We start from the raw sequence: 25,818 nt of genomic DNA, 5'->3' as shown, positions 1-25,818 counted from the left end.
ATACACACACACACACACATATATATGGGTTTAGATATGTGTGTATATATATACACATAGAATAAACAATTATATATGTATATCTATGCAGGCATGTATGTGGATGCATATATATTCATATATATATATATAATAAAACACAGAGGCAGTTACAGAAACTTCTTAAGGCATCTAAGTACACACCTTACAAATTTGGTTGGAAGGCTTAGGACCATAGTCTTGGGGTGAGGGATAACTTGGTCAATTGGCATAATATAGTTCATAAAGTTTATGATCTATATTTTAGTTTGATGACTAGTGTCTGAGGTCTTAGATGCTTGCAAGCAGTCATCTAAAATAACAACTGGTTTCTACTCATCCAGAGCAAAAGAGAAAGGAAACCAAAGTCTCAGAGAAGCTAGTCTACAGGTCTAATAGTCCACATGAACCACAGCCTCATCTACCCTGAGACCAGAATAAACTAGATGGTACCTGGCTACTGTCAGTCACTACAAACATTCTGATCAGAACCATTAATAGATGGACCCTGAAAGAATGGAAGAAAAATGTAGAACAGAACTTAAATTCTTAAAAAGTCCAGACTTACTGGGCCCACTGAAGCTGGAGAAGGACCCCAGACTATTGTCCCAAGATATTCTTTAAACCTCAAACTGAAACGTTTTAGCTAATAACAGAGTGGCTCATAAAAGAAATGCACTCTTCGAGTATTAAGTTCCTGTAAAAAATAATCTGTATGAGACCAAATGGTCAATAATTACTCTAAAGCAAAGATGAGAAGGTAATGAGGGTAGGAAAACTAGATCACTGGAAACAAACAGAATGACTGACACACTGTGAAAAATGTAACCAATGTCACAGAGTAATTTGTGTAGAAATTGTTAAATGGGAACCTAATTTGCTGTGTAAACTCTCACTGAAAACGTAAAATATTATTTTAGAAAATAAATAAAAGTACATAAAAACATTTATTCATTAGAAAACAAGGAGAATGGCAAACATAATACTCCAAAGTGAAAGCAGCTTACTACAGTTCAGTCAGGCTAGTTTAAGAGAAATGTCTTCCGTTATAAAGATCATTTACGTATTAAAAAACAAAGAGACAGGCAAACAAATATTTTACAAGGAGGAAAGGATTTGGGCAGCCCCAGAGGACCCCTGCACAGCAGGGATGGGAACAGGCAAGATGACCTCTTAGGACCTGTGTCTGCGAGCAGATGCTCGGCGAATGGGGGTCGTTTTCTTGGGTGTCTCATCTTCTGTCATCTCTGCTGAAAGCTCTATGGAAAGAATTAGGGGAGAAAAGAAGAAGGTAAATTACAAAGATGGTTAAAAATAGATGTCAGAGAACAAATGGGACAGCCTCAGAACAAACTAAAGAAATAAAACCCAACTGCTCTGGAGGAAAACAACCATGGGCAGTGGCTGGAGAGAAACTATCCTCATCCAGAGCCCCCACAGTGGGACTTGATCAAAGCAGCCTCACCCCCATCTGTGTTCCTTCATACTCCTCACCTTCCTCACTGGACTCATCACTTGAGAAGACAATTTTGGGTTTCTTTTTAGAAACTCGCTGCTGGGTGTTTGGATGATGATGGGCAGTACGGCGGGGCTCAGGTGTCACAAAGTCATTGTCCAAGGCAGCAGAAGCCAGGTGCTGGTGCCTGGAGACTAAACAGGGAGACAGGAGTCAGGAAAAAAAAAGGGCAATATCAGAATGCAGACCCTGGGTCTTGCCACCATGGGGCTGCCTCACACACCAGCAGATTGTTTCTTGGCGGCTGATGGTGCTCTCTGGGTCCCAGCCTGGCCAATCTCAAGCTCCTCTACTGCATCCAACCCTCTAGTGTGACAGGCCTGAAGCTTCTGCTCAAATTCATCTATTATAGCCTGGAGGGAAAAGGGAGATCAAAAGCAACTTAGAAAAACAGTTATCTCTATGATGAAAAAGAAACAGGAATTAGAGACAGAAAGATCTGTCCCAGGTCACTCCGGTAACTTGGTTGCAATCAAGCTGGGGACAAGAAAGTCAGTAAGCAGGTGCCTCAGATCAATGCTTAGGGAGAATGGGCTGCTCACCTTGCCCTCGGGCTTGGCCCCACGCCGAAGCTTGCCCACAACTAACAAAAAAGCATTAAAGATGGCCGAATCTGACAGCTTATCAGCAAAGCAATCAAAATTGTCAAGCATCTTTCGCAGGCCTCGCTCTGTGAAGGGCAGCTGGGACACACAGTAGGCCAGGTCCCGGTACTGCCTCTCGGTTCTGCAGATGAGAAAGCTTTGTGAGGAGCAGGGACTCCCAGGGAGTAAAGGCCCATCCTACCTCCTCAGTCTCCCACAGTCCAGGGGGGATGCCACTTCAGGGAGTGGGGTTAGGGGTAGGGGTGGTGTCTCTTTCCCCCTCAGGGCCCTCCACACCACAAAGATCTCAGGGTGGGCAACTTACCGGGCTGTGCGGAAGCGCTGACACAGCTTCTCCACCAGGCTCTCAGTCTGCTTATCCTTAGTGATGTAGGAGAGGAGCTGCCTGCAGAAGGGAGAGCAGAAGGTGTGACTACTCAAGGGGAGCTGATCCTCATTCATTCAGACCGACCTGTACCCTCACCTAACACCACTTAAGAATCTTCTATGCCATGGCCTCTGCCTGTATCCCCACTCCTATTGCCCTCATTCATACCCCAGAGAAAGGTCCATGCCCCCCACTCCCAAGTAATTTCCACTGTTAATGTGCCCTAAGGCCCAGAGAACCGCACTTCATAATGGTGTGGAAAGGCTCTTCCTCCACCCCACCCTCAGGGTCTGATAGGCGACTGATGACATCTGGAAGGAGATTATAGATTGCATTTCCCTGGAAGAGAAAGAGTCTTGTTAAAGAGATGAGGTCACCTACATATTCCTTCTGCAGCAAACCCTAAACTGCCTTTTTGCCTCTTCACCTTGTGGGAAAGCTCATTGAAGAAGTTCTTGGCCAGGGCCGCGATCTGAGGCTCAGGGTCGATGAGCAGCACCGCCATCTCGCTCACCTGACCCTTTACCTTCACCATGTCCTTCAGGATAAGGTGGGTCATCACCAGCCCTGCTGTTTTCCGCACTTGCTGAGCTGGGTCTCGGAGGCTAGGAAAGAAATCTCAAGTTATTGGGACCAAGACCTGTGGGATACACCCTAACAGCTGGCAGGAAAGACCCACACCCAGGAAACTATGAACCCATACTGTACCATTCGAGAAACAGAAAGCTAGCTAGAGTTGAAAGCTGGAGTTTGGGGAAAGAGGCAAAACTTACAGCCAGGACTTTATTTAGACAGAGAGTTAATCCCTTTAGGGTCATAGTCAGCCAGAGACCTGTACAGGTCAAGTGTTAAACAGATTTTCAAGGAAACACCAAAGACTAGAATAGCGACCCCATTGGGTTTCTGAGGCTATAAATCTTTACGGAAGTATATTGCTCAGTCTTCTTTTCGTGGAGCAGCTGGTGGGTTTGAACCGCTGATCTTCCAGGTAGCAGTCAAGTCTCTTACCCACTATGCCACCAGAGCTCCTGGAGAATAGTTTTAGTGATTCTCATATTGACTTAATTAAAGACTCCCAGAGCTCTCAGGGATCTCTTACCGAGCATACAGATTAGGAGTCCAGGGGTCCACCAGGTTGGGGAAACGGATGGCCAGATCTCCAGTGACAATCATGAGGTTAGACCGGACAACAGGAAGTGAGGACTTTTCCAGCATGGTGAACAGAAGCCGAAGCTGGGAATCACAGAAAGTGGCACTAGGGACAAGGAGAGGGTCATCAGGGAAACCATATCCTCTCCATCCTCTCTGAGAAGGCATGCCAAACCAAGGGCCTACCTGATCATGCAGAACTTGCCAAGGGCAAGTGAAGCAGCTGCAGAGAGGTCGGGGTTGCTATAGAGACCAGGGTTGTTGCAAACTTTGAGCAGAAGTGGAACAATGGCGGCTAGAACCTGTTTGCCTATTGGAGTAACAACTCTGGGTTTGTGGTAGGTTATTTTCGGGTAAGGAGAAGCTCACACAGCAATTTTTCTTACCATCCAACAGTTCCATCTCACAGATGCTACGGATTATTTCTGCTTCTGTGTCATCAGCAGTAGCCCCAACCAGCCCCAATTCCTCCTCCATGGTGGTCTCAGAGCTTGTATTCTAAAGGTAAAGAGTGGGGAATCATGGGTGAGCAAAGACATTATTTCTGAATCCATTCCATTTTGCCCAGCATGAATAGATTTGGCTAAAGACAAATTCTGCAAAACCATTCATAGAAATGCTAAATGTGTCTATAAAGAGAAAGGATTCCTGAATTAAACGGGAAGAACTCCAAAGCAAACTGTGGTGCAGTGAATTACTTGGTATGGCTTTTTTAACCACAGTCTTTGTAACTCCCACCATGTTACTGGGTGGGACCACGCAAATAAGGTGTGTACAGAAGCAGACTGCCCTCATCTTTCTTCCACAGAGAAGCTAGTAGGTTCAAACCACCAACCTTCTGGTTAGCAGCCAAACGCCTTATCCATTATACTAGCAGAACTCCTTTGGGGGGGGGGGGGGGGGAATTAGGTCCCATATATATATTTTTTAATTTTGATTTGCATGGAAGTTTACAGAACAAATTCATTTTCCACACAACAGTTCATACACATTTTGCTTCATGACACTGACTGCAATCCCCATAATGTAACAGATCTCTTCCCACTTCCTCCCTGTAGTTACCTTTCTCCTGTGCTCTTCTTTCCTACACATTCCTGCTCACTGAACTGTCTCCCTGTACAAACGCTATCCTTCTGATCTCCCATGGTTCACTGTTCCAAGGCGTGTAACTACCTGGTGTAAATGTTCACCTTATGCACCTGTCTATTGTTTGGTTGTAGGGTTCTCTGGTGGCATAGTCCCTAAGGCATTTGACTACTAACCAGAAGGCTGACAGTTCAAACCCACCAGCCACTCCTCAGAAGGAAGGCTGGGCAATCTACTTTGTAGAGATACTGCCTCAGAAACCCAAGGAGGGGTCGCTATGAGTCGGATCTGACTCGACGGCAGTGTTTGGTTTTGGTTTGTTTGGCTGAAACCATGGGAATGAGTTCAATTCCAGGCCTGAAGGGTAACTAGGGGCCATAGTCCTGGGGGTTTCACTAGTCTCTATCAGACCAGTAAGCCTGGTATTTTCCCCCTGGATTTGTTTTTAGATTGCCAAAGTATGTTTCTACATTTCTATTTAATTCATTCTCATAGAAAATACGTAACTTTCTATATGCCAGACAGTGGTTCGAGCTCACAGAGAAGGTTAGACATCCCACTCTGCAAGGCTCTGTGCTTCATCTGTCTTCAAGACATCACTGTCTCTAGAGGAGAACATACAAGGTTCCTATCAGGTGCCAGGCCCAGTAACCAAGGTTGATGAGTTAGGAAGGCTGGTGCACGTGTTTTTTTTTTTTTTTCCAAACAAACACTGCCTGGGATAGAGCCTCTATTTTATGCTGAGGTTTTTAACTTGATACTCCGTATTTACCTAAAACTTTCCCTCCTGGGTGAACATGGACAGAACGTTCTGTCTTTGTTGGCACTAATCTTTCCCCAGTTAGTAGCAGCAAAGAAGAGACAGAGATTTTTCACTCTCTTTAAGACAAGCTGAGATTCCCCACAAGGAATGTGACTCAAGACAAATGTGGGAAATACTTGGTACATGAACCCAAATGACCAGGTGCTCCACTCACCTTCTCCTTCGGACCTTTAGTCTTGTGCTCCTGTTCTTCCCGAAGAACTCGGCGCCGACACAGCTCTCCACTCACAGCCTGCTCCAAGTGGACCAGCTGCTGCAGAGCCACGTCCCCACCCAACGACAGCAGGTTCATCAGCAGGTAAGTGGGGAGCATGGGGGTTTCCTCTGGAGGAGGCAGAGAGGGAAGGCAGGGAGAAAAAGACGTAAGCAAGTCTTGTGGGCTCCTGAATCCTGTTATTCATCTTCTCCTTGCTCATGTACTACTCAAACTAGTGCAGAAGCAAGAGAGAGGGGTAGGGGTGGGGGTAGGGAGCTGGTGGTATTAATTAGCCCAATTTCAGTGACAAAAAAGTCGAAGTCCTTTCTGTTTTTTCTTGGCAAACAAGAGTGTGGGGTGAGGGAGTTAGGAGTTATTGTAGAAAGTGGTGGTGGTAGTGGCTTCTGGCCCAGCAGGAAAAATGGCCAAACTGGCTGCCCCCTATAGGGCCCATTACCCCTCTTGCCCTACTTACTCGGGTCCTCCTGGGAGGGGCTTTTCTCCTCCAGCTTCTCCAGGGCCTGTTTTGCACAGCCCTGCAATATCTGGGCACAGATCACCTCGGGACCCTCTGCCAGCTGGTAGATAAGGGTCACTGCCACCTCTTTGAATGGGATCCAGAATGGGTCTGGATGGACAAAGCCTGTACAGAAGAAGGGAGAAGTTACCTACTGAAGAGAAAGGACCTGATTCTGCCCAAGGCCTTTCTTGACAGCTCACCTTTTGTGACCACCTCCTGCAGTCGATCAAACAACCTGTGGTCCTGAGACAGTCGGAAGGGAGGGTGACGTTTTCCCAGAGAGGGCTGTAGAGAATGAGAAAGACAGACAGGGTGCGGATGTGTGTAGAAGGTAGATAAGAGGATCTCCATTTTCCTTAGCGTGGACATAATCACCCACATACCTTTCTCCTGTCAGAGATGTTGGCAATTGCATGGCACACCTGTTGGGCCAGCCGGTAGTCCTGTGGAAACTTGTCATCCAGCCCTATGCTTACCAGTGTGTCTAAGTTGCTTCCCACAATTTCTGGTTTCCCTCTATAAGAAAGAGGACATCGAGTTAAAGCCAGTTATAGAACCAAAAGACAGGACTCTGGGTGGGGGACAATTTTATTTACCTATTTACTTTTATTTTTGCAGTGCTTCCTCCCCTCCCCTCCCTGGTAACCAACAAAGAAAGTTACCTCCCATATATAAACCTTTCCTTTCTTTCTCTTCTGTGATTGACTCAGTTCACTCAGCATAATGGTGGGGGACAATTTTAATGTGAGTAGGTACCAGCACCCAATGTAGGGTTTCTAGAGCCTCACAATACTACAGTGAGTCTGTGAACAGGGCCAGCTCATCTGAAGCCCTTCTACCAAATCTTGCTATTTCTACTCGAGGAGAGGGGGCTGGTACTTTTATTTTATTTTCTATTTAAGTAGCAAACTCAGCTGGGCCACACAGATCTCAGCTGGGCCTGAGCTGCCATTATTGAAGGAAAGGGAAGCTTCCCAGAACTCCCTTTCCTCTCCTGTCCTTCTGCTTGTCCAGATCTGAGCCTCACCGTGCCATCATCCCCAGAAGCATCACAGAGGAGCAGCGCTCCAGAGGAGAGCAGGGGACCTTCTCAGTTGCCCGCTCCCACAGCAGCTGGGTCACTGCTGGTTTCAATTCATCTTTCCGCACAAACTCACAGAGCTGAAGAGAAAAGCAAAGAGCTCAGGCCAATTTTAATTTCAAAACCAGTAATTCGTCCTATTCTTGGCCTACCTCTCTGAAGAAAACTTTGAGAACCTGAAGTAGATAAAATAAATACTTAGGAATGGAAAAGGAGAAACGAGGCACAAAATGTAACCAAAACCAAACCAAACTCACTGCCATTGAGTTGAATCTGACTCATAGCGACCCCTCCTTGGGTTTCCAAGGCAGTATCACTACGGAAGTAGATTGCCCAGTCTTCCTTCCGAGGAGTGACTAGTGGGTTTGAACCACCAGCCTTCTGGTTAGCAGTCAAATGCCTTAGGCACTATGCCACCAGAGCTCCTTTAAAATAGGGGTTTAAAACAAAATGCAACACACTGCCGTGGAGTTGGAGTGACCCCTCCTTGGATTTCTGAGGCAGTATCATTACGGAAGTAGATTGCCCAACCTTCCTCCCAAGGAGTGGCTGGTGGGTTTGAACCGCCAGCCTTTCTCTCCATTATCTACTACTTTTCTTCTTTCATGCCTTCAAAACTACTTCTATTAAGATGACACAAGGAGATTGGATCTCCATTGGATCTATTGTTCTGACTACATCCTAGATATTTTTAGTTTTTCTTGTTGTTACTACAACTAAAATGTCTAAAATGGAAGCTTATCAGTCTTCCCTTCCTCTTCATTTTGCCAATGGTACCAACTTAAGTCACATATGCTTCAAACTTTAGTCACCTAATTTTTTTTGAACCAGTCATTTAATCCTGTATTCTTCCTTTAAAATAAATGTGTCTTCCATCAAACCCAATGCTATAAAAATCCCCTATCCCCCAGAGTCTATCCCCTTGTCACTGCACACCTACAGCATCTTGCAGTGACCAGCTTGTCCCTAACCTCTTGTCTCCACCCATCTGGTGTGCTATTGCTGGATCGGTCTCCCCAAGGATCTACTGCATCAGATCAGACCTCTGCTTGTCATTTTGAAATCACTCTCCTTTGCCCAGTATAGGTGTCCCCAACCAGTAGCTAGTCTATGAGATCTGAGGCCACTTGTCACCACTAGGCCCTTTTCTTCTCTCCAGCGAGGAGAAAAATGTGGCTGGCAGTAGTGCTCCTCCCAGCACCATCTCTACCTTTTGTCTCACAATCCAAATGCATCAAAGCACTTGTCTTGTGACAATGCTGGGGTCCCTGACTAATAAGGTTAAAGTCTTAGAGTCTTGAAGGCATTTAGTGATCTTTACAATTTAGTTCCAACCTACACTGACAACTTTGTTATCGTTTCCAGATAACAATCCTGAGCCAGAACATGATTTTGTGCGTTCCCCAATGTGGGTAATGCTCTTTCTTGGCTTTCTGTCTGGAATGCTCTCCTTTCTTTTTCCAAATCTTACTCACCCTTTGAAATCCAACTTATGTCCTACATCTTCAGAAGTTTTCCTTGATCATCCCACCTCACTCTCTCTTCCCTACTCGGTACTGCTCAGTAGAGCACAGAAATTAAAAGTGTTTTGTGGAGCATTTATTGCCTGAGTTTGAACCCCAACTTTACCACTAATTAGCTGTCACGAAGAAAGCTTCTTAACTTCTCTGTGCCTCAGCTTTCTCACTGTAAAATGGAAAATAATACTACTTTCTAGGGTTGTTGTGAGGATTAAACAAGTAGATATTTGTAAAGTGCTAAGAATAGTGCCTGTCATACATTAAATGCCATTTTAAGTGTTAACCACTATATTCTCACTACTGCTGCTACAAGCATTACCTGTGCCACTTATTCTGACATTGAATTATACATCTGCTGCATCATCCTTTAAATGTGCTGTGTTTTTTGACTACTAACTAGACTGCTGATTACTTTAAAGTTGGGTACTTGAAATCAAATAGTCTTATCTATCTTCATGGGGCTAAGTAAAGTGCTGGACACACAGTAGTCACTAATATTTGTTAAATGAACAAAGAGGAAACGAGAAGACTTACAATTTCCTCAAGACACTGAATAGTCCCAACTGAGACATCCACTAGCAGCAAAGAGAGATTCTGGATCAATGTCTGGGCCTTGGCTCTGTGGGAACAGCAGAGATCAGGGTTATTAACACATTCCCCAGCTCTCCCACCTTTCACAGCATTCCAGGAAGCTAGAGATGGACTGATAAAGACTGTAAGTTGAACTTGGCAAAAAGATAATTAGACTATCCCACCAGCGTGAAATAACTGCGTAAGATGGGCATCATTGGAAGTTCAGCTCTACCCTATGCCCCATTACAGGCCTACTGCCTACAGATTCCACCTCCTCTAGAAGGATGCCTTCCCTCTTTCAGAAGACTAGAAAGTCCTGAGAGAAAGTGACCTCAAAAAAGTCAGCAAAGGCAAAAGTACCCCATATACCTGGCAGAATCTCCTTTGGGATTGAGGTAGAGTTGGCGGTAGGCATTGAGCACAGCTTCCCGGACACCAGGCTCCTTAGACCAGATGAGAGGCAGCATGCGGCGTACCCCCACCAGGGCCTGAGGTACCCCAAAGTGAGACACCATCACAAAGAATTCAATCACCTCCTGCACCACTAAGAGGACAGACACAAACATCATCCATTTGCTTAGTAAAACTCCCCCAAAACCTAAAACCAGAACTTCTTTATAATGCAGCAACATTCAAGTGAAGCCCTTCCTCAATTTCCTTAAAAACGCTGACTACTACCACTCACTGCAGTTGAGTCAATTCCAATTCATAGTGACCCTATAAGACAAAGTAGAACTGCCCCATTTTTCTCCTGCAGAGTGGTTGGTGGGTTTGAACCGCTGATCTTTTGGTTAGCAGCTGAATGCTTTAACTACTGCATCACCAGAGCTCCTTTGAAAATGTTGACTCCTCCTACATAAGACCTTATCATAAAATACTATATGTATTAAGACACAAAGTGCCATGAGCTATACAAAGCAAACAAAAAAAAAGCATCCCTGTCTTCTAAAGGTGCAGACAAATATCAGTAAAATATGGACAGGGCTGCTTTTGCCAACCCCAAGACCCAATCATTACAGGATATCCTGACAAACCTGTAGTTGTGTTTTCATACATCATCTTGCTGATGATGCCAATGGCCTCTGTAATCTTCAGAGAGAAGTTGTAGGCATCCTTCAGATACTGCACCAGCATCTCCTGCTTCACCAGTTCATCTTTTTCCCTGGATTTCTCAGGCTCTAACCTATTGAGCTTGTCCTTACAGATAGTCTGTTCTGGGCCCATGTTCCCTGCAGACCCCTGAGGATTCTTCTCCTGTGTAGAAGCTGCTGTGCCTAGGAGTTAGAGAATTACAGGATGGTTTTCGTTCAAGGATGTATGAGGGAATGTTAAACTACAAACATAGTAAGAAGGTAAGAAATTAGAACCTATTTCAAAATCTCTCAGTCTATTTCTCAACAAAGATTCCTAAAGATCTCTGTGGTTTGGAACTATCTTTTGACACACTCAATTTTAGTCCCTCAGGCTGTTTCCGCTCCAGAGCAGATGCTTCACCAACTCCTCTCTGGCATCTTTCAGCAGCAAGCATTGGTTACTTTATGTATGATTATTTATGTCTGGCATAAAGCAAATAATCAATACTAGTTGAAATATTTTGTTTGTTAATTGCAGGAAAAGGATTACCTTTGAAGATACTTCCTAAGAGATTCAAGAACCTGATCTCCTCTGACTCCTCTGGGTCCATATGACTGAAGGGTTCGGACTCCTGGAAGTGGCTCACAGCTTCCTGGGTGAGAATGATGGCCTGCCTGTAAGAATCAACCAACCGGCCACAGGTCAGCACCCAGGTGAGTGTCCCTGCATGAGGGAGGTTACCTCATGATCCCACCAAAACCCTAAATCTGTTGCTCTAAAGCAAAGGGGTACTTTTCATGCTTTAGAAGTTGAGAAGTACACACTAAATGGTGAGGCTCAGAACATTCTTCTATTCTTACTTCTGAAGCGACAAGGCTTTATTGCGATCTTAAAGAACACTAATCAGGCTTTTTAAACTTTCAAAATCATAAATCTACTCTAAACATCTGTTCATAAACTTTGCTAAATCAAAGTCTGCAAAATATAAACATTCATTAAGGAATTGGTTAATTTAACTTATGGTACATCCATAAAATGAGATTCTATATAGCCATAAAAAAATAATGGGGCAGCTATTAAAGTATAAATATGAACATCACCAAGACATATAGTTCAGTTAAAAAAAAAAACCCACAAGATGGTAGATCAATAGGTACAGAATTCTATCATGTGTGCCAGAAAGGGGAAAAAAAGAGTATCCATTTGATTGTATATCTGTAAGTTATCTTTAAAGGGATGATGAGTAAATTAATAACAATGCTTCCTTTTGGGAAAGGGAACTAGGTGGTTTGCAGACAGGTTTGGAAGGCAGATTTTTCATGGAGTGTTCCATTGTAATTTAAAATTTTGTGCCATGTGAAGATATTGCCTGATTTTTTTAAAGCAGATTTTCATTTTTAAAGTTACTCGAAAAACTTTGTTCTGACATATATTTAAACTTATAATTGGAAGGAAAACAACTCTGGATTTGCAATCAAAAGACTCAGGCCCAGATCAGTTAGTCAAGGCACCTAACCTGAGCCTGTCTCCTTATCTGCAAAATGGGGAAGACAATCTCCCAACACCAACCACCCAAAAGGTTGTGATGACAAACTATAAAAAGCCATAAACTTAGACTAGATAAGAAAGCAGAGAGCAAAAGCTGCTGGTTGACAGACAAAGCCCTCAGATACTAAGAAATACCTAGCATCTATTGCTGAAGATGTTTTGTCATTAGAAAGTATCTCATTTTTTTACATACTTGTAACTAGCCTTGGCAAGCAGCTGACAGATTCGTCCTTTCACCTCTTCAGCAGTCTCTGTATTAGCAATTTCCTTGGGAATCTCCTCTTCTCGAGGAAGCTTTAGAAACTGCTGCAGGGTAGATGTCAACTCTGGCAGCATGGCTTCCCATTCCTCCTCTGGGTCCACCACTGCAGCTGAATGGGACAGTCTTGTTTAGAGTCCCTTTCACTGGGTGTTTATTGATTTAGGGAGAGGGCTGTCAGGTATGAGGACTCCTAGGCAGTATATAATTACTCACAAGCAACCGCAGTTTGCCTCTGGGACCTCATCTCTTGTAATTTCTGGGTCTCCTTCTGCAGTGGTCCAGCAAGGTCAGCATCACTAAGCTACCAGGGTAAAAATGAATGATCAGGGTCACTAACTCACGTAATTTCATCCCCATTTCCATTTCTTTCCTTCTCTCGTGGATGGACCTACTTTACTTACCTTGCAGGAAAAAGGATTATTGGCTAGAAAACTGGCCAGCAGCTGGATGGCATTTTTACACACTAGCACTGACTTGTCTGACAGACGTCCCACAGCTAAGGCCGCCACTGCCTGGAAACGGGTCAGGGGGAGAGCCTACATGGAGCAGAAAGAGAAGGATCAGTTCACATCCCCCATCATCCATTCTGCTCAAGGTGACGTCAGACATATTCTTAGTTCAGCTACCCACCCAATCTGAAGAAATGTTTCTATGAGATATGAAACAGTTAAACGGTACTACTCGCTGTAGTGGGTAAGATGCATTATTGTTGTTAAATGGAGTCAGGCATCTTTGTCTTGGGTAGAGAAAGAACTTTATTACTGATTATAAAGTTCTAAATACTAAACTCTTCTTTGAAGCAGATATTTGTATCTTCAATGTTGGACTCTTCTTTCTTTGCTTGTGGGGGTTACCATCTGTCTTTATGCTAGATGTTTGCTCACCTTCTGCTGGACGATTCGGGTGAAGAGCTGCAAAACACGGCTCCGCACAAAAGAGTTGACATCATGGCCATGGGCTTGCAAGGTGTCCAAGAACTGGTCTCTGGTGTCTCGAGCTGTTTCCTCCAATTGATCACTATTTAGAACCTGCAGCACCATCTCTGCCATGGCCACTAGCAAAGCATTGCGCATCATGTAATTCTAAGAGAGAGAAAGTAAAGAAGCCACCAGGGTCTGCACTCCAGTACTAACCCTCTTTTCCCTCAACACTCATGTTTTTCCAGGCACAAAGAGGTGATAAGGCCTTTAGTCAAGTTAAGTTTGCTTGTGCTTAGCTATGACTTTTCTGGTCAATTGTCTATGTATTCACCCCTGGGGGCATAGGGAAAAGTAGAATCCCAGAGAGGCCCTGTTTGCTCAGCAGAGAATGCAGGGATAAAATAAACAAAAGCTGAAAACAATTTTTTCCCATAAGGTTCACCGAGGTAACCAGGGTGGTAGTTGAGTGTGAAATCTCATCCATCTATCAATACACATTTAAAAAACATTAATTACTATCTTTCATCTAAGGTCTCAAAGTCTTTGATATTCTTAATAATAAACATCCCCTTTTCTTCCCACTCCCCTTCCCACATCTTACTAACAGAATCAGACACAAAAGAACAGAATTCAACACTAGGGGGCCGAGCAAGTCCATTACAGAATATGGTGGTGATCAGAGTATAGGGCTTTTGTCAGGCCAAGAGCCAGAGAACAGGGTCTTGAACAAGAAGTTAAAATAAATTGATGAATGAGTACTCTTTGTCCTTGATATTCACCTAGAAATGCCCAGCATTAGTCTGAGTAGTAGTCAGGTTAATATCCAAGAATAACAGAGACTTGAAAGATGAGTCAACCTGATTTGAGAAAGATCACTGTTGGGAGAAAGCAAGGTGAGCCAGATGGTAGCAAGAGGCCTCTTCCTGAGGAATGGCTGGAACTCAGAATGAAAACGGTCACTACTCTCACTAGACTTACAGCAGAGAATGTAACTCTATCAGACCTGGAGAAAACCAATGTGACAATGAGACAGGAGTAATAAAGGACTCCTTATTCAATAAACTTGATCTGCTTTTCTATAGGACCAAATTGCCACATTGATAGGATACCTCGACTTCATGTGAAAGCTATCTTCTTGTTAAGAAACAGCCTTTCAACAATGGACTTTAAACCTCCTAGAAAAGCTTCAGTGGTCCCAAGAGAACACCTACCTCTCCATCCAGGTGATCTAGCAAAACGCACATGTTGGACATCAGGATTGCTGGGACATGTTCTGCTAATTCCGTCAGGAAAGCTGCAAAGCCCTTTGCTCCTGAAGGGTCTCGACTCAGCTCCTGGGGACACTTCTGTCCAATTTCTCTATATAAGGAAGAAAACACAGCCATAGCAAGATAACTTACTCAGTTCCCAGTGAGGGTAGGTAAGATTGGTGTCTAATATCCAAAGGGATCATCAGCATTATACAGAATATATTTCCAATCTTTATCTTCTCCCCGAGGAGATAATTAGAAACTGAAAGAGAGAGACAGAGACAGACAGAGAGAGAGAGAGAGAGAGAATCACCTTACAATCTCTCCCACTATGCTCTTCATTCCATAGTCAGTTGCCCAGAGACTCACAGCTGTCACCAGAACAGGTGCCAGGTGTTCAAAGTGCTGCAGCATCTGGATAATCTTTACAGTAGCACCTGTGGAAGTACTGACCGTGAGAAATTATAGACAACGTGAGAAAGGTGGACAAAGCAGAGGAATAACTTACTGAGCATATGGTTATAACGTGTCAAGGCCACACCAAGCAGATGTGTTATGGCTTCCCGAGTAGGGCGGTTCTTCTGGTGACTAATGGTAGGGTTCTCCAGGAGACGGTAGCAACAGCCAGTAACCAAACTGAAGGAAGAGAGTGAGATTATGGAATTAGCGTCCAGACTCAATCTCATTCAATCTATCCCTACTGCCCTAACAGTCAGGGTCTTCTAGTTTTCTTTCATTTTATCTACTACCTTCTATACTAAGCCGTTTTGTTATGTTGACCTCAAATAGATGCTCCTTCCAGGGTTACCAACTTTCAACCAGTTATCTTGGTCACACAGTACCTCGAGATTTATACATTCAATAGCTAAGTTTGATACCTTTACTTAGATATGTAAAAGGCACCTCAAAATTTTTATTTCCAAAATAGAACTTCTGGTCTTCTACCCCAATTTCAGTTACTGGCAACTCCATTCTTCCATATGCTCAGGCCAAAATCCTAGGAGAGTCATCCTTGACCCATTCTCCCTCGTATCTCACATCTCCCCAATCTCCACTGTTATTCCTTGGTGTAAGCCACCATCTTTTGCCCTTTTGCCTAAATTTCTTCAACAGCCTCCAAACTGGTTGCCTGCTTCCCCCTATTTCCTACCACAGTCTATTATATATACATCAGCCAGAATAATCTTATTAAAGGACAAAGTCAGGCCACCTTACTGCTTTGCATAGAACCCTTCAGTGTTCTCACCTCTAAGGAAATGCCAGAGTCATCATGAAGGCCTGAAAGGCTCTGTAGTTTGGCTCCTCACTATTCCCCTGAGCACAAAGCCTACCCCTTCTGGCCCTCACTCAGCTGCCATTTCTCTGGTGTCACTGTTATTACTCCTACACACTAGACACTCTCCCTCCCCAGGGTCTTTGCACTTGTTATCTTTCCTGGACTATTCTTCCTTCAGGGATTCTTATAGCTGTCATTCATCTCTTCTCAGTCTTTGCTTAATTGTTATCATCTCTAAGACGTTTTGCTAGAACAGCTGATTTAAAATTGCAGACCTCCTCCATCTTCCCACCCCTATTTAATTTCTCTCCAGATTAATAATGTTTCTATAAATTGTCTTCTCCTCTATAGTATAAATTCTAGGAGGGGAGCAATGATTATTTCCAGTCCCTATAATGATGCCTGCCATGCACCTAGGAGATTCTCAGTAAATAGTGTTTTATTAATAAATAAATGGCATTAGAGACGAGAAATTCATAGCAGTTTCTAACATTCCATTATCTACTTCCTAACATTACTGCACGTTATGGTTACACATCTGTGTTATTACAGGTAGAGCTGAGGATTAAGGATTTAAAGGACCTATCTAGCAATAGGGGAGCTCTGGTGGTATATTGCCCAACACATCTGACTGCTAACCAGAAGGCTGGAGGTTCAAATTCACCAGCCACTATGAGTTGGATCCAACTCCATGACAGTGAGTTTGGTTTGTTTTTTTTATCTAGCAACAGAGCCCTTGTTCCTTATAGCTCAGTATTATCTGTAGTCATTTTAATTACCCACCTGACAAACTCTTCTTCAATTACTGAGTGGTTCCACAGGTGACGAATATCCAACTGGAGCAGCTGTGTTAAAAGCTGAAGAATTGGTTGTCTTTCTTCTTCCCAAACAAAGCCATGGGCTGCCTTGGCCCGGGCTTTCTTACCCTGGAAAGGCACATGGATACATTCAGGAAAAAATAAACAAGGAGAGTCAAGATCTACTAGTGTAAGTATCCAAACTATCCGATATCAAGACAAGGTACAAGGTAGAAGAAAACACAGAAGAAGTACTACAAGTTCTAAAATACAGAAGAGCTGCTTGTCAGGGAAGGATATGCTATGATGCTTGTCAGTATTTCCTCATAAACCCAAAACGAGGTCACAGAATTCTCAGATCCTTGGACTCTCTTCTTCACCATCAATTCCCCTGTCCTGCAACACCCTAAATCAAGCAAGCCAGGAACTCCAAATTACCTTCCCACCAAGATCTAGGTCCATGAGGCTTATCTGGCTGGTCATGGTCTCGAAGGATTCCAAGAAGCGGATCAGAGCATAGCAGTTCATTTTAAGGGCATTCAGGTGGGCGCTTCTATCCGACACACTCAAAGTTGTATCATCCAAGATACCTGGAAGTTCCTGGGAATGGCGGGATACCACTGTGAGGGGCAGAACCTAGGAGTCAGTTTTATTCATTTTCCTTATAGTCCCCAACCTTAAAACATCCAGCATTTGCAGCCATCAGATTACCAAAGATCTGTGTTTCATTTCTCAGTGGTCACAATAGAAGCCAAGTCCTTTGGGTCCCCTGACCCTGATACCGTGAATGTGCCCTGTTCCTACTTTTTCAACTCCAGCTACCACAGTTTCTCCCTGGCAACTGGAAGAATGACCCCTATTAAAGAGGTAGTTCAAAAGTAGAACAAACTTCTTGTTGGTCTGCCCTTACAGCGAACGCACATAACTCTGTTTCGCCCACCAAGATTACAGACCTTAATAGAAGGTCAAAGGTCCTAGGACTTAGCCAAACCAACTGAATCACAACAGCCTTGATATCATCATGTGGCTAATAAAATACAGGAAGCTGTAAATAAACAAGAACAACCACCACCAAAACCCATCCTCCATCCCCTACCCTGACTCATAAACACCTTTCATCAGGAATTCCAGAGTGTCTTCTTTGAGGCCAGGATCTATACTTCGAAAGTGACTATGAGGGAAAGAAAGAACAGAAGTGAGACAGGAACCTGTAGAGCCCATTCTAACAGAGCTAATACGTAAAAACATGTGAAACTGAGCAACTGAATAAAAACAATGGCAAGTTATGATAAATAGTCATCAGTAGAGGTATCAGCACCAAGTACTATTTATAAGCGAACCCATAATTTGGACTTCAGCACTACATGCAAAATTAGGACAAAGAGTCACCAGTTTCTTTAAAAGTACCAGTTGGATACTTTACTTACTGTAAAATGCTGTAGATAGTATCAAAGTGTTCTAGCATAGCCAGGGGCCCTTGGACTCGGAAAGCAGCCTGAAATGCTATTAGAATGAAAGAAAATGATCAGTTTAGAAGGGAAAGCCCTTTGGGGCAAATTCTGTCCATGACAGAAAATAAGATTAAGTGTTTTTATTGGTGGAGTCACAAAAAAGATAATTAGTTCATTTCAATGTCACTTACTATAAAAACAACACCTTACATTTGTGTTGTGTTTTACAATTAACAAAGCCTCACTTGAGCTCTATCACATCTCTGAGCCAGATAAAGCCAAAAACAACCAAACCCACTGCCACTGAGTCGATTTTGACTCACAGTGACCCTACAGCACAGAGGAGAACTGCCCCATAGGGTTTCCAAGGCTGTAAATCTTTATGGAAGCAGCCTGCCTCACCTTTCTCCCATAGAGCGGCTGGTGAGTTTGAACCACTGACCTGGTTAGCAGCTCAATGTTTTAATCACAGCACCATCAGAGCTCCTTGAGCTACATACAGCAGACATTATGCCTATTTCACAGGAAAAGAAATTAAGCCTCAGAGTTTCATGTGTGACTTATAGTAGTTGGTAGTAAATCCAAATCCAGGATTTTTGTTTTTTCTCAACAATTACAAAAATGTTGCAAATATAGTACCAAGTTCCTGTACCTTTCACTCAGATAACATTAACAGCTTATATATAACCACAGAGTAAGGATCTATTCTAAACCAAGAAATTAATATTAGTTAAATAAAACCAAACCAATCCCATTGCCACTGAGTCAATTCAGATTCATAATGACCCTACTGAAAACAGAACTGCCCCATACGATTTCCAACGTTTTAAGACTTTACAGAAGCAGACTAACTGCCTCATCTTTCTCTTGCAGAGTGGCAGGTAGGTTCAATCTACTTACCTTTTGGTTAGCAGCCAAATGCTTTAACCTCTGCACAACCAGAGCTCCTCATTAACTAAATACCATGAACTAATTCAATGGCAGGGAGCTCTGGTGGCATAGTGCCTAAGGCACTTGACTGCTAACCAGAAGGCTGGCGGTTCAAACCCACCAGCCACTCCTTGGAAGGAAGGTTGGGCAATCTACTTCCGTAGTGATACTGCCTCGGAAATCCAAGGAGGGGTTGCTATGAGTCGGGTCCGACTCGACGGCACATAACAACAACAACAACAATAATGTTCCACACTCATGTTGTACTTTTACACTTTGTCTCATGACATTGACTACAATTTACCCCAATGCGACAGCTCCCTTCCCACTTCCTCCTGATAGTTACCTCTTCCCTGTGTCCATCCCTCCATGCACTCCTGCCCCCTGAGCTGTCTCCCTGTGCATAAACAGCCCTTCTTTCTCTCATGATTGTTCTCTCTAAGAGGTGTATCTACCTCAGGTAAATGTTCAAATCATATGCCTGTCTTTTGTTTGGCTGGAAGCCACAGGTGTGGGTTCAATTCCAGACCTGAAAGGCAGCTAAGGGCCATAGTCTCAGGGGTTCCACCAGGCTTCATCAGACTAGCAAACCTGGTCCCCACTCCCCCTTTTTTTCCAAATGATTTTGAGTTTTGTTCCACATTGTTCTTCCTCTCTATCCAGGATCTCCTACATAGATCCCCCTCCGAGTGGTTGACAGTGAAAATCAACCATTCTTAATGGACTCCTGCTTCCTTTTATGGGAAAATGATATGGGTTATGGGTTTCTAAACCAAAGACTAGGTAGCAGTTAGGCTTACTGTTATTGGGTTGCCATTGCTTTTAGGCTCTCTCAGTAGACAGAAGTAGGAAACACGCACACCCCCCCCACCCAAGTATCTATTTCGATCTCTCTGTAGATATATTAAAAATATGAGCTCATCTGCATACCTCCAATTCTGGTTCAAACCCCAGGATTCAAGGTCCTTGGGTGGTACAGATAGTTTGCACTAGGCTAGTAATCCAAGTTGCCTGTTCAAACTCACCCAGTGGCTCCATGGAAGGCCTAGTGAGAGTAGCTTCTGTAAATATTACAGCCAATCTGACTCTAGAATCTATGGTGTCTCCCCAAATGAATATATAAACAAAAATATGCCTCAAAACCTCAGGATTCAGTCTAACCTCCTCCTTACTTTTTAATTTTTAACTCCTTTCTCAGATAGCAGAAATTTTAACTCTCATTACCTATAATATATTTAGATACTATTTCTTAATCCTAGTATATACTCTGGTGGCACATTGACTGCTAACCAGAAGGCTGGAGGTTCAAACCCACCAGCCACTCCTCAGAAGGAAGACTGGGCAATCTACTTCCACAGAGATACTGCTTTGAAAACCCAAGAAGGGTCGCTATGAGTCGGATTAGACTCAACAGCAGAGAGTTTTTTTGAGTATACAGGTAAAGCAGTTTCAGAATTGCTAACCCACAACCCTATGAAAAATAACTAGCTTATAATTTTTATGTAAAGTTCCTTTGTATAGAGTATATAGCCAAACCACTGTTTTTCAAAGTAACTTAGGTTAGTTCTTTTCTTCCTCACTTCCTTTAGATCGGTTATATCATACATCGTAATATAGTTAGGTTAATTTGTTATTACTGATATTTTGAAAAAAATGTGAAAACTGCAGGATCTTTCGATCCCCAAACTCAGTTCTCTTTTCACTCTAATATTGTACTGCTTTTTCTTCTTTTTTTTTTTTTTCATTTTTTTAACTTTTTATTTTGATTTGGGTGAAGGTTGACAAAGCAAATTGGTTTTCCACTGAACAATTCACACACATTTTGCGACACTGATTGCAATCCCCACAATGTAACAAGCACTCTTTCCACCCACTTCCTTCCTATGTTTCCCTTTTCCATTTGTCCTTCTTTCCTATCCCTTCCTGACTTTTGAGCTTTATCCCTGGGTAAATGCTGCCCTTTTGATTTCATGCGGTTGATTGTTCTAAGGTTGACTGTTCTAATACCTCCTTGTGCTACTGTTCACCTTGTAGACCTGTCTATTGTTTAGCTGAAAGTTAAGCCATGGGAGTGAGTTTAGTTCCAGACTCGAAAGGTGACTAAGGGCCATAGTCTCAGGGGTTCTACTAGTCTCCATCAGACCAGTAAATGTGGTCTTTTAAAAATACTATTAATCTGAATTTTTTTTCTTTAATTGGTTCTTTAACTGTTTCTTCTCATCTTCCCAGCTTTTAAATGTTGGACTGCCTTAAGTCTTACTCTTCAAACTGCTTCTCTTCTCAATCTACATTCACTCTAATCTCATGGTTTTAAATACCATCTACACAGTATGAAATCCATTATGTATCATTAGTTGCTACCTCTCCCTTCAACTCCACATTCATATAACAAAGTCTAAACCTGCTCCTCTCGTATTTCCCCCATCTCAGCAAATGGCAACTCCATTCTTCTAATTACTCAGGTCAGAAAACCTTATTAATTGTCCCCAGATTCTTGTTTAACCCTATAAATCTGATCGATCATCATCTTGTTGGTTCTACTTTCAATACATATTCAGAATTCCACCTTTTATCACCATATCCAATATATCACTCCAGTCCAAGCACCCTGTTGTTGTTGTTGTTGTTATGTGCCGTCGAGTCGGACCTGACTCATAGCGACCCCTCCTTGGGTTTCCGAGGCAGTATCACTACGGAAGATTGCCCCATCTTCCTTCCGAGGAGTGGCTGGTGGATTTGAACCGCCAGCCTTCTGGTTAGCAGTCAAGCGCCTTAGCCACTATGCTACCAGAGCTCCCTCTGTAGTGATACTGCCTCGGAAACCCAAGGAGGGGGTCGCTATGAGTCGGGTCCGACTCGACTGCACATAACAATAACACAGTAGAACAGACAGGCAATGTTACTACATGTGGGATGGTTGTTTTGAAGTGCTAGCCACAGTGTCAGCTATGTAGTCTTACCTTTAAGCTGTGACGGAAGATGTCTAATGGGCAGCACCTCTTGTACAACATACTGATTCACTCCTCCGCTTTTCAACAACTCCTCTGGGGATAAGGGCAGATGGAACTCATACAGTTGGGGAGACATCTTTCTCCCACTGGCTCACAGGGCTGGAAACCAAATGGCAGAAATATTAGGATCTACATCTAAGCCCTATTGTTTTATCTGGTTCTATTTTTTTTTCCCCACTTCCAATGTATATTAATGCTTTTTAGACTCACAAGCAGCTGATAACATTATCTTAAAAGATTTAAGGCACAAGATCAACCCTGGATTAGAATCTAATTCTACTTGTGACTCTACCAGCTGGTTATGTCACTTAACATCCTAGGCATCATCTGTAAAACGAGGTTACTAATCTATTTACTTCACGATGTTCCTGAAGATCAAATGAGTCAAAAATATCAAAGTGTTTAAAGAACTGTAAAGTGGCATAAACCAAACGAAACCAAACCTTGATGTACTGCCTTCAAGTAGATTCTGACTCACAGCGACCCCACAGTACAGAGTAAAACTGCCCCACACAGATCTCAAGGCTATACATTTTTACTGCCAAGTCTTTCTTCCTCCCAAGTAGCTGATGGGTTCCATATGCTGACTTTATGGTTAGCAGCCAAGTGCTTTAACCACTATGTCAGGGCTCGCTTGTAAAGTGGCAATGTGTAAAATTATCATTATTTCCATTTTTATGGGCAAGCTCCTTAAGTATAGATTTCTCACCCAAGGCCGGAACAGTGGCCCAACATGATGCACTGAGTTTCCAGGCTCCAAAATAAGAGAACATTTATTACTTGTTTATTCTGTGCTAGGCCTTTAAACTACTTTAATATATCACATATAATTTAATTCTCCTAATCTCAAACCCATAGAGTGCATATGTGAACCCAATTTGCAGAAGAGGAAATTTAGGTTAAGTGATTTGCCCAAATTACGCGATTCCGTTGCGGATCTGACTGGCTTTCTATTACAGTGCACCCCAAGGATACTGCCACTACACCTCTCTCCCTCTTGTACACTGCCTAATACCGAATCGTACTACATTTCCCAGTCTTAGTTCCCCGATCCCCATTTATACCACACCTTGGTAGAGCCCCTCACCCGCCGCTCCTCTGACTTGGGCAGTTGGACCTAAATGAAAAGAAAAAACACGGACTGCACAATACACACCAATCAGCGAGGCAGCTTTCCAGAGAGGCGGGAAACTAGCCAATCCCGACCAGACCGAGCAAAAAACCCGCCCCTGGATTAGGCGCTACGCGGGCGAAATCACAATCTGAGTTCAAATATCAACGGCTGCAAGGGAACCAATCGCGATGCTCGTTGGAGAGACCGGCCAATCACAGCAGAGGGGCCAGAGTGCCCGGCTTGGATTCCGGATCTGGATTTGCTACCCAGCTTCTTCCACTAACACCGAGCCTTGAGGCTGCAGGGTCTTTTTTCTACCCACACTGGAAAGGTTTTGGCAGTGCCTGCCAGAATTACCGCGTTTCCAGATGCGCATTGCTAGTGTCACTGAGATAGTGACCCACTCATTCACCCCAGGGCAAGGGACAAGTCCAGGCCGGGAGTTAGAAAGCGTGGGCTCTAATCCAACTTTCACTGTCTCTTGTGCTGTGTCCTAAAAGTCACTTAACTCTGAGCCTCAAATTTCTTCTGTAAAACGGGGTAATAAAACATCTGATGCGTCCATAAAAGTTATGAGGCTCAGAGGAAAAGGCTTCTTTAGTCTTTGAACACGCCGAAGCTCCCAGTTCCAGACTTTCATTCTTTTACAGTTGAGAGACACCCAAGGAATAAAGAAACGATTAACTTTCTTGAGATTTCAATGGGGGGGGGGGGAACCCTGGGTGGTAACGAAGAAGCAGTGGTGGCGCAGTGGTTAACCCATCAGGCTGCTAACCAAAAGGCTGGCGATTTGAATCCACCAGCTGCTTCACGAGAGACAGATGAGGAAGTCGGCTTCCTTGGAAAATTACAGGCTTGGAAACTCTGTGTGGCAGTTCTACTCTGCCCTATACGGTCGCTATGATTTGATTCTAGGTGGAGAAGAAGAACCTCCGTCACCTACTCCGTAGTTCCGAAACGGATGCGCAGACCGGAAACGCCCCAAGGGGCGGGGTGTGTGGTTGTAAGTGTGTCGAAGCTTTTGTGCGCCGGAACCTGGTGGACTGGGCGGGCCCTGCGCTCAAAGTTCCCTGAGAAAGGCCCAAGATGGCTGCTTCTAGTTTCGTCCTGCTGTAAGGGCAGCATTTACATGACCCGTCGTTACCTCCTTGAAGAACACATCTCGTCCACACGTTTGGATCAGTGCGGTGCGCCGTTGTAGGACAGACGAGAGCAATGGCAGGGAGTCTATCTTCGGGAGCAGGCAGTGGCCTGTGGGGCTGGGTGCCCCTAGCCTGCAGAAGCTTCTCTCTGGGTAAGTAGCTGATGTGGAAAGATGTCCTGAGAACTACTTTCAGTAGGTGTCTCAGACTCATTCTTTTTTTCCTTCTTCCCTAGGCGTTCCTGGAATGACCCGTGTAAGGCTCACTCTCCCACCTCCTAAAGTGGTTGATCGTTGGAATGAGAAGAGGGCCATGTTCGGAGTGTATGACAACATCGGGATCCTGGGTAAGGCTGGGTTCGGAATTCAAAATGGCAGTTACGCTATAACGAACGTTTTTTCATCTGTGTGGGTAATGGTGACGTTATAAATAAAAGCAAACATGTAGATATTTACATTGTCTTTAGAACTGCTCTGAGTACCCGACCTTTAATCCTCATCGTAGCCTTTCCACTTTACACATGAAGAAACTTAAAAGTAGAAGTGTGAAGAATTTTTTCAAAGGTAGTAAATGACAGTGCCAGAATCTGAACCCCAGGCAGTCGGCCTCAGAGTCTTCTATTTACTGTACTTAATGTGTCTTGACTACAAGTGTTACTTAGGAAGATGCAACTATTGGTCGGAAGCTTAGTTGGTGGAGGCTGGATTCTCTTGTCTTGGAACTGATATGTTCTCTCCTATTACACAGGTAACTTTGAAAAACACCCCAAAGAACTGATTAAGGGTCCCAGATGGCTTCGAGGTTGGAAGGGGAATGAATTACAGCGTTGTATCAGAAAGAGGAGAATGGTTGGAAATCGAATGTTCATTGTTGACCTTCACAACCTTAACAAACGCATAAGCTATCTTTACAAACATTTTAATCGTCATGGAAAATATCGGTAGAAGAGAAGTCTGCAAACTATGGAAGTAGTACATCTGTCACCTTGAATAAGAGGGACAGTACATTTCCTTATGCAGAAAGGGCTTTGTATGTTTTGTGTAATAAAATGAGGTTTCTTTGGAATCTGATATGCACTCACCTCAATTTCTTCTAAATGTTGCTTTTATTTATTCACATAAAATAAGAAATCTGACTAATACCTAAATGTTACTGTCGTAGGTTTAGACTTCATTACTTGCCCTTTGCAGTCTAGCCATTGTTGTTGTTGTTGTTATGTGCCGTAAAGTCGGACTCATAGCGACCCCTCCTTGGATTTCCGAGGAGGTATCACTAGAGAAGTAGATTGCCCAGTCTTCCTTTCGAGGAGTGGCTAGTAGGTTTGAACGGCCAGCTGTCTGGTTAGTCAAGTGCCTTACGCTACCAGAGCTCCCAGTCTAGCCATATGACCTTTAAAAAAGAAAAGTTTATAAGAGTACCTAATTGTTGGCACTTGTTGACATTGGCCCTTTATATTACTGAAATTGATCATTTTGAATTATTCCATAAGCCTATTAAGTTAAATATATTTCAAAGACCCTTTCACACTGGAATGAAATGAATTAGGAAAATGGAATTAGACTTCTAAACTATTCTTTTTTTTTTTTTTT

At 43.4% G+C, this 25,818-nt stretch overlaps 2 protein-coding genes and 1 non-coding gene across 3 annotated transcripts; 1 reads left to right on the top strand and 2 right to left on the bottom strand.

Annotated features, from left to right (window-relative positions):
- Window positions 1-1,191: 1,191 nt before the first annotated feature.
- Window positions 1,192-22,049, bottom strand: NCAPD2 (non-SMC condensin I complex subunit D2). The gene is made up of 31 exons (XM_007937094.2): window positions 21,923-22,049; window positions 18,009-18,084; window positions 17,694-17,752; window positions 17,020-17,201; window positions 16,568-16,710; window positions 15,017-15,144; window positions 14,822-14,945; window positions 14,470-14,617; window positions 13,223-13,420; window positions 12,740-12,874; window positions 12,552-12,639; window positions 12,270-12,447; window positions 11,078-11,202; window positions 10,489-10,728; window positions 9,824-9,998; window positions 9,416-9,500; window positions 7,308-7,441; window positions 6,664-6,796; window positions 6,481-6,565; window positions 6,236-6,403; window positions 5,719-5,888; window positions 4,042-4,153; window positions 3,842-3,965; window positions 3,606-3,761; window positions 2,934-3,111; window positions 2,751-2,845; window positions 2,444-2,524; window positions 2,077-2,260; window positions 1,758-1,887; window positions 1,513-1,668; window positions 1,192-1,277 (listed from the first exon to the last, which is right to left on the bottom strand). Exons 1-31 carry the CDS (start codon window positions 22,047-22,049, stop codon window positions 1,192-1,194), a joined length of 4,203 nt encoding a protein of 1,400 aa, XP_007935285.1.
- Window positions 17,279-17,609, bottom strand: LOC122149689. The gene has a single exon (XR_006163276.1). It is a non-coding gene; the product is annotated as a small nucleolar RNA U85 (small nucleolar RNA).
- A 2,253-nt stretch (window positions 22,050-24,302) lies between the features above and the next one.
- Window positions 24,303-25,173, top strand: MRPL51 (mitochondrial ribosomal protein L51). The gene is made up of 3 exons (XM_007937092.2): window positions 24,303-24,381; window positions 24,465-24,575; window positions 24,977-25,173. The coding sequence occupies exons 1-3, from the start codon at window positions 24,303-24,305 to the stop codon at window positions 25,171-25,173; spliced, it is 387 nt and encodes a 128-aa protein (XP_007935283.1).
- Window positions 25,174-25,818: the final 645 nt, after the last annotated feature.

This window comes from Orycteropus afer, unplaced genomic scaffold (assembly GCF_000298275.1).
Source record: "Orycteropus afer afer isolate SDZICR_OR568_19922 unplaced genomic scaffold, OryAfe1.0 scaffold00040, whole genome shotgun sequence".
NCBI classification, from domain to species: domain Eukaryota; kingdom Metazoa; phylum Chordata; class Mammalia; order Tubulidentata; family Orycteropodidae; genus Orycteropus; species Orycteropus afer.
This window is presented reverse-complemented; position numbering and strand designations above follow the sequence as displayed.

Bases quoted from the DNA above. Each gene is read 5' to 3' on its own strand.
- NCAPD2 (XM_007937094.2), bottom strand. From the start codon at position 22,049: ATGTCTCCCCAACTGTATGAGTTCCATCTGCCCTTATCCCCAGAGGAG. The intron at 15,145-16,567 runs GTGGGTAATTAA...CTCTTCCTTCAG, and splicing joins ATTGAAGAAGAGTTTGTCAG to TTTGGTTACTGGCTGTTGCT. The intron at 2,261-2,443 runs GTAAGTTGCCCA...TCTCATCTGCAG, and splicing joins CAGCGCTTCCGCACAGCCCG to AACCGAGAGGCAGTACCGGG.
- MRPL51 (XM_007937092.2), top strand. From the start codon at position 24,303: ATGGCAGGGAGTCTATCTTCGGGAGCAGGCAGTGGCCTGTGGGGCTGG. The intron at 24,382-24,464 runs GTAAGTAGCTGA...CTTCTTCCCTAG, and splicing joins CTGCAGAAGCTTCTCTCTGG to GCGTTCCTGGAATGACCCGT. The intron at 24,576-24,976 runs GTAAGGCTGGGT...CCTATTACACAG, and splicing joins TGACAACATCGGGATCCTGG to GTAACTTTGAAAAACACCCC.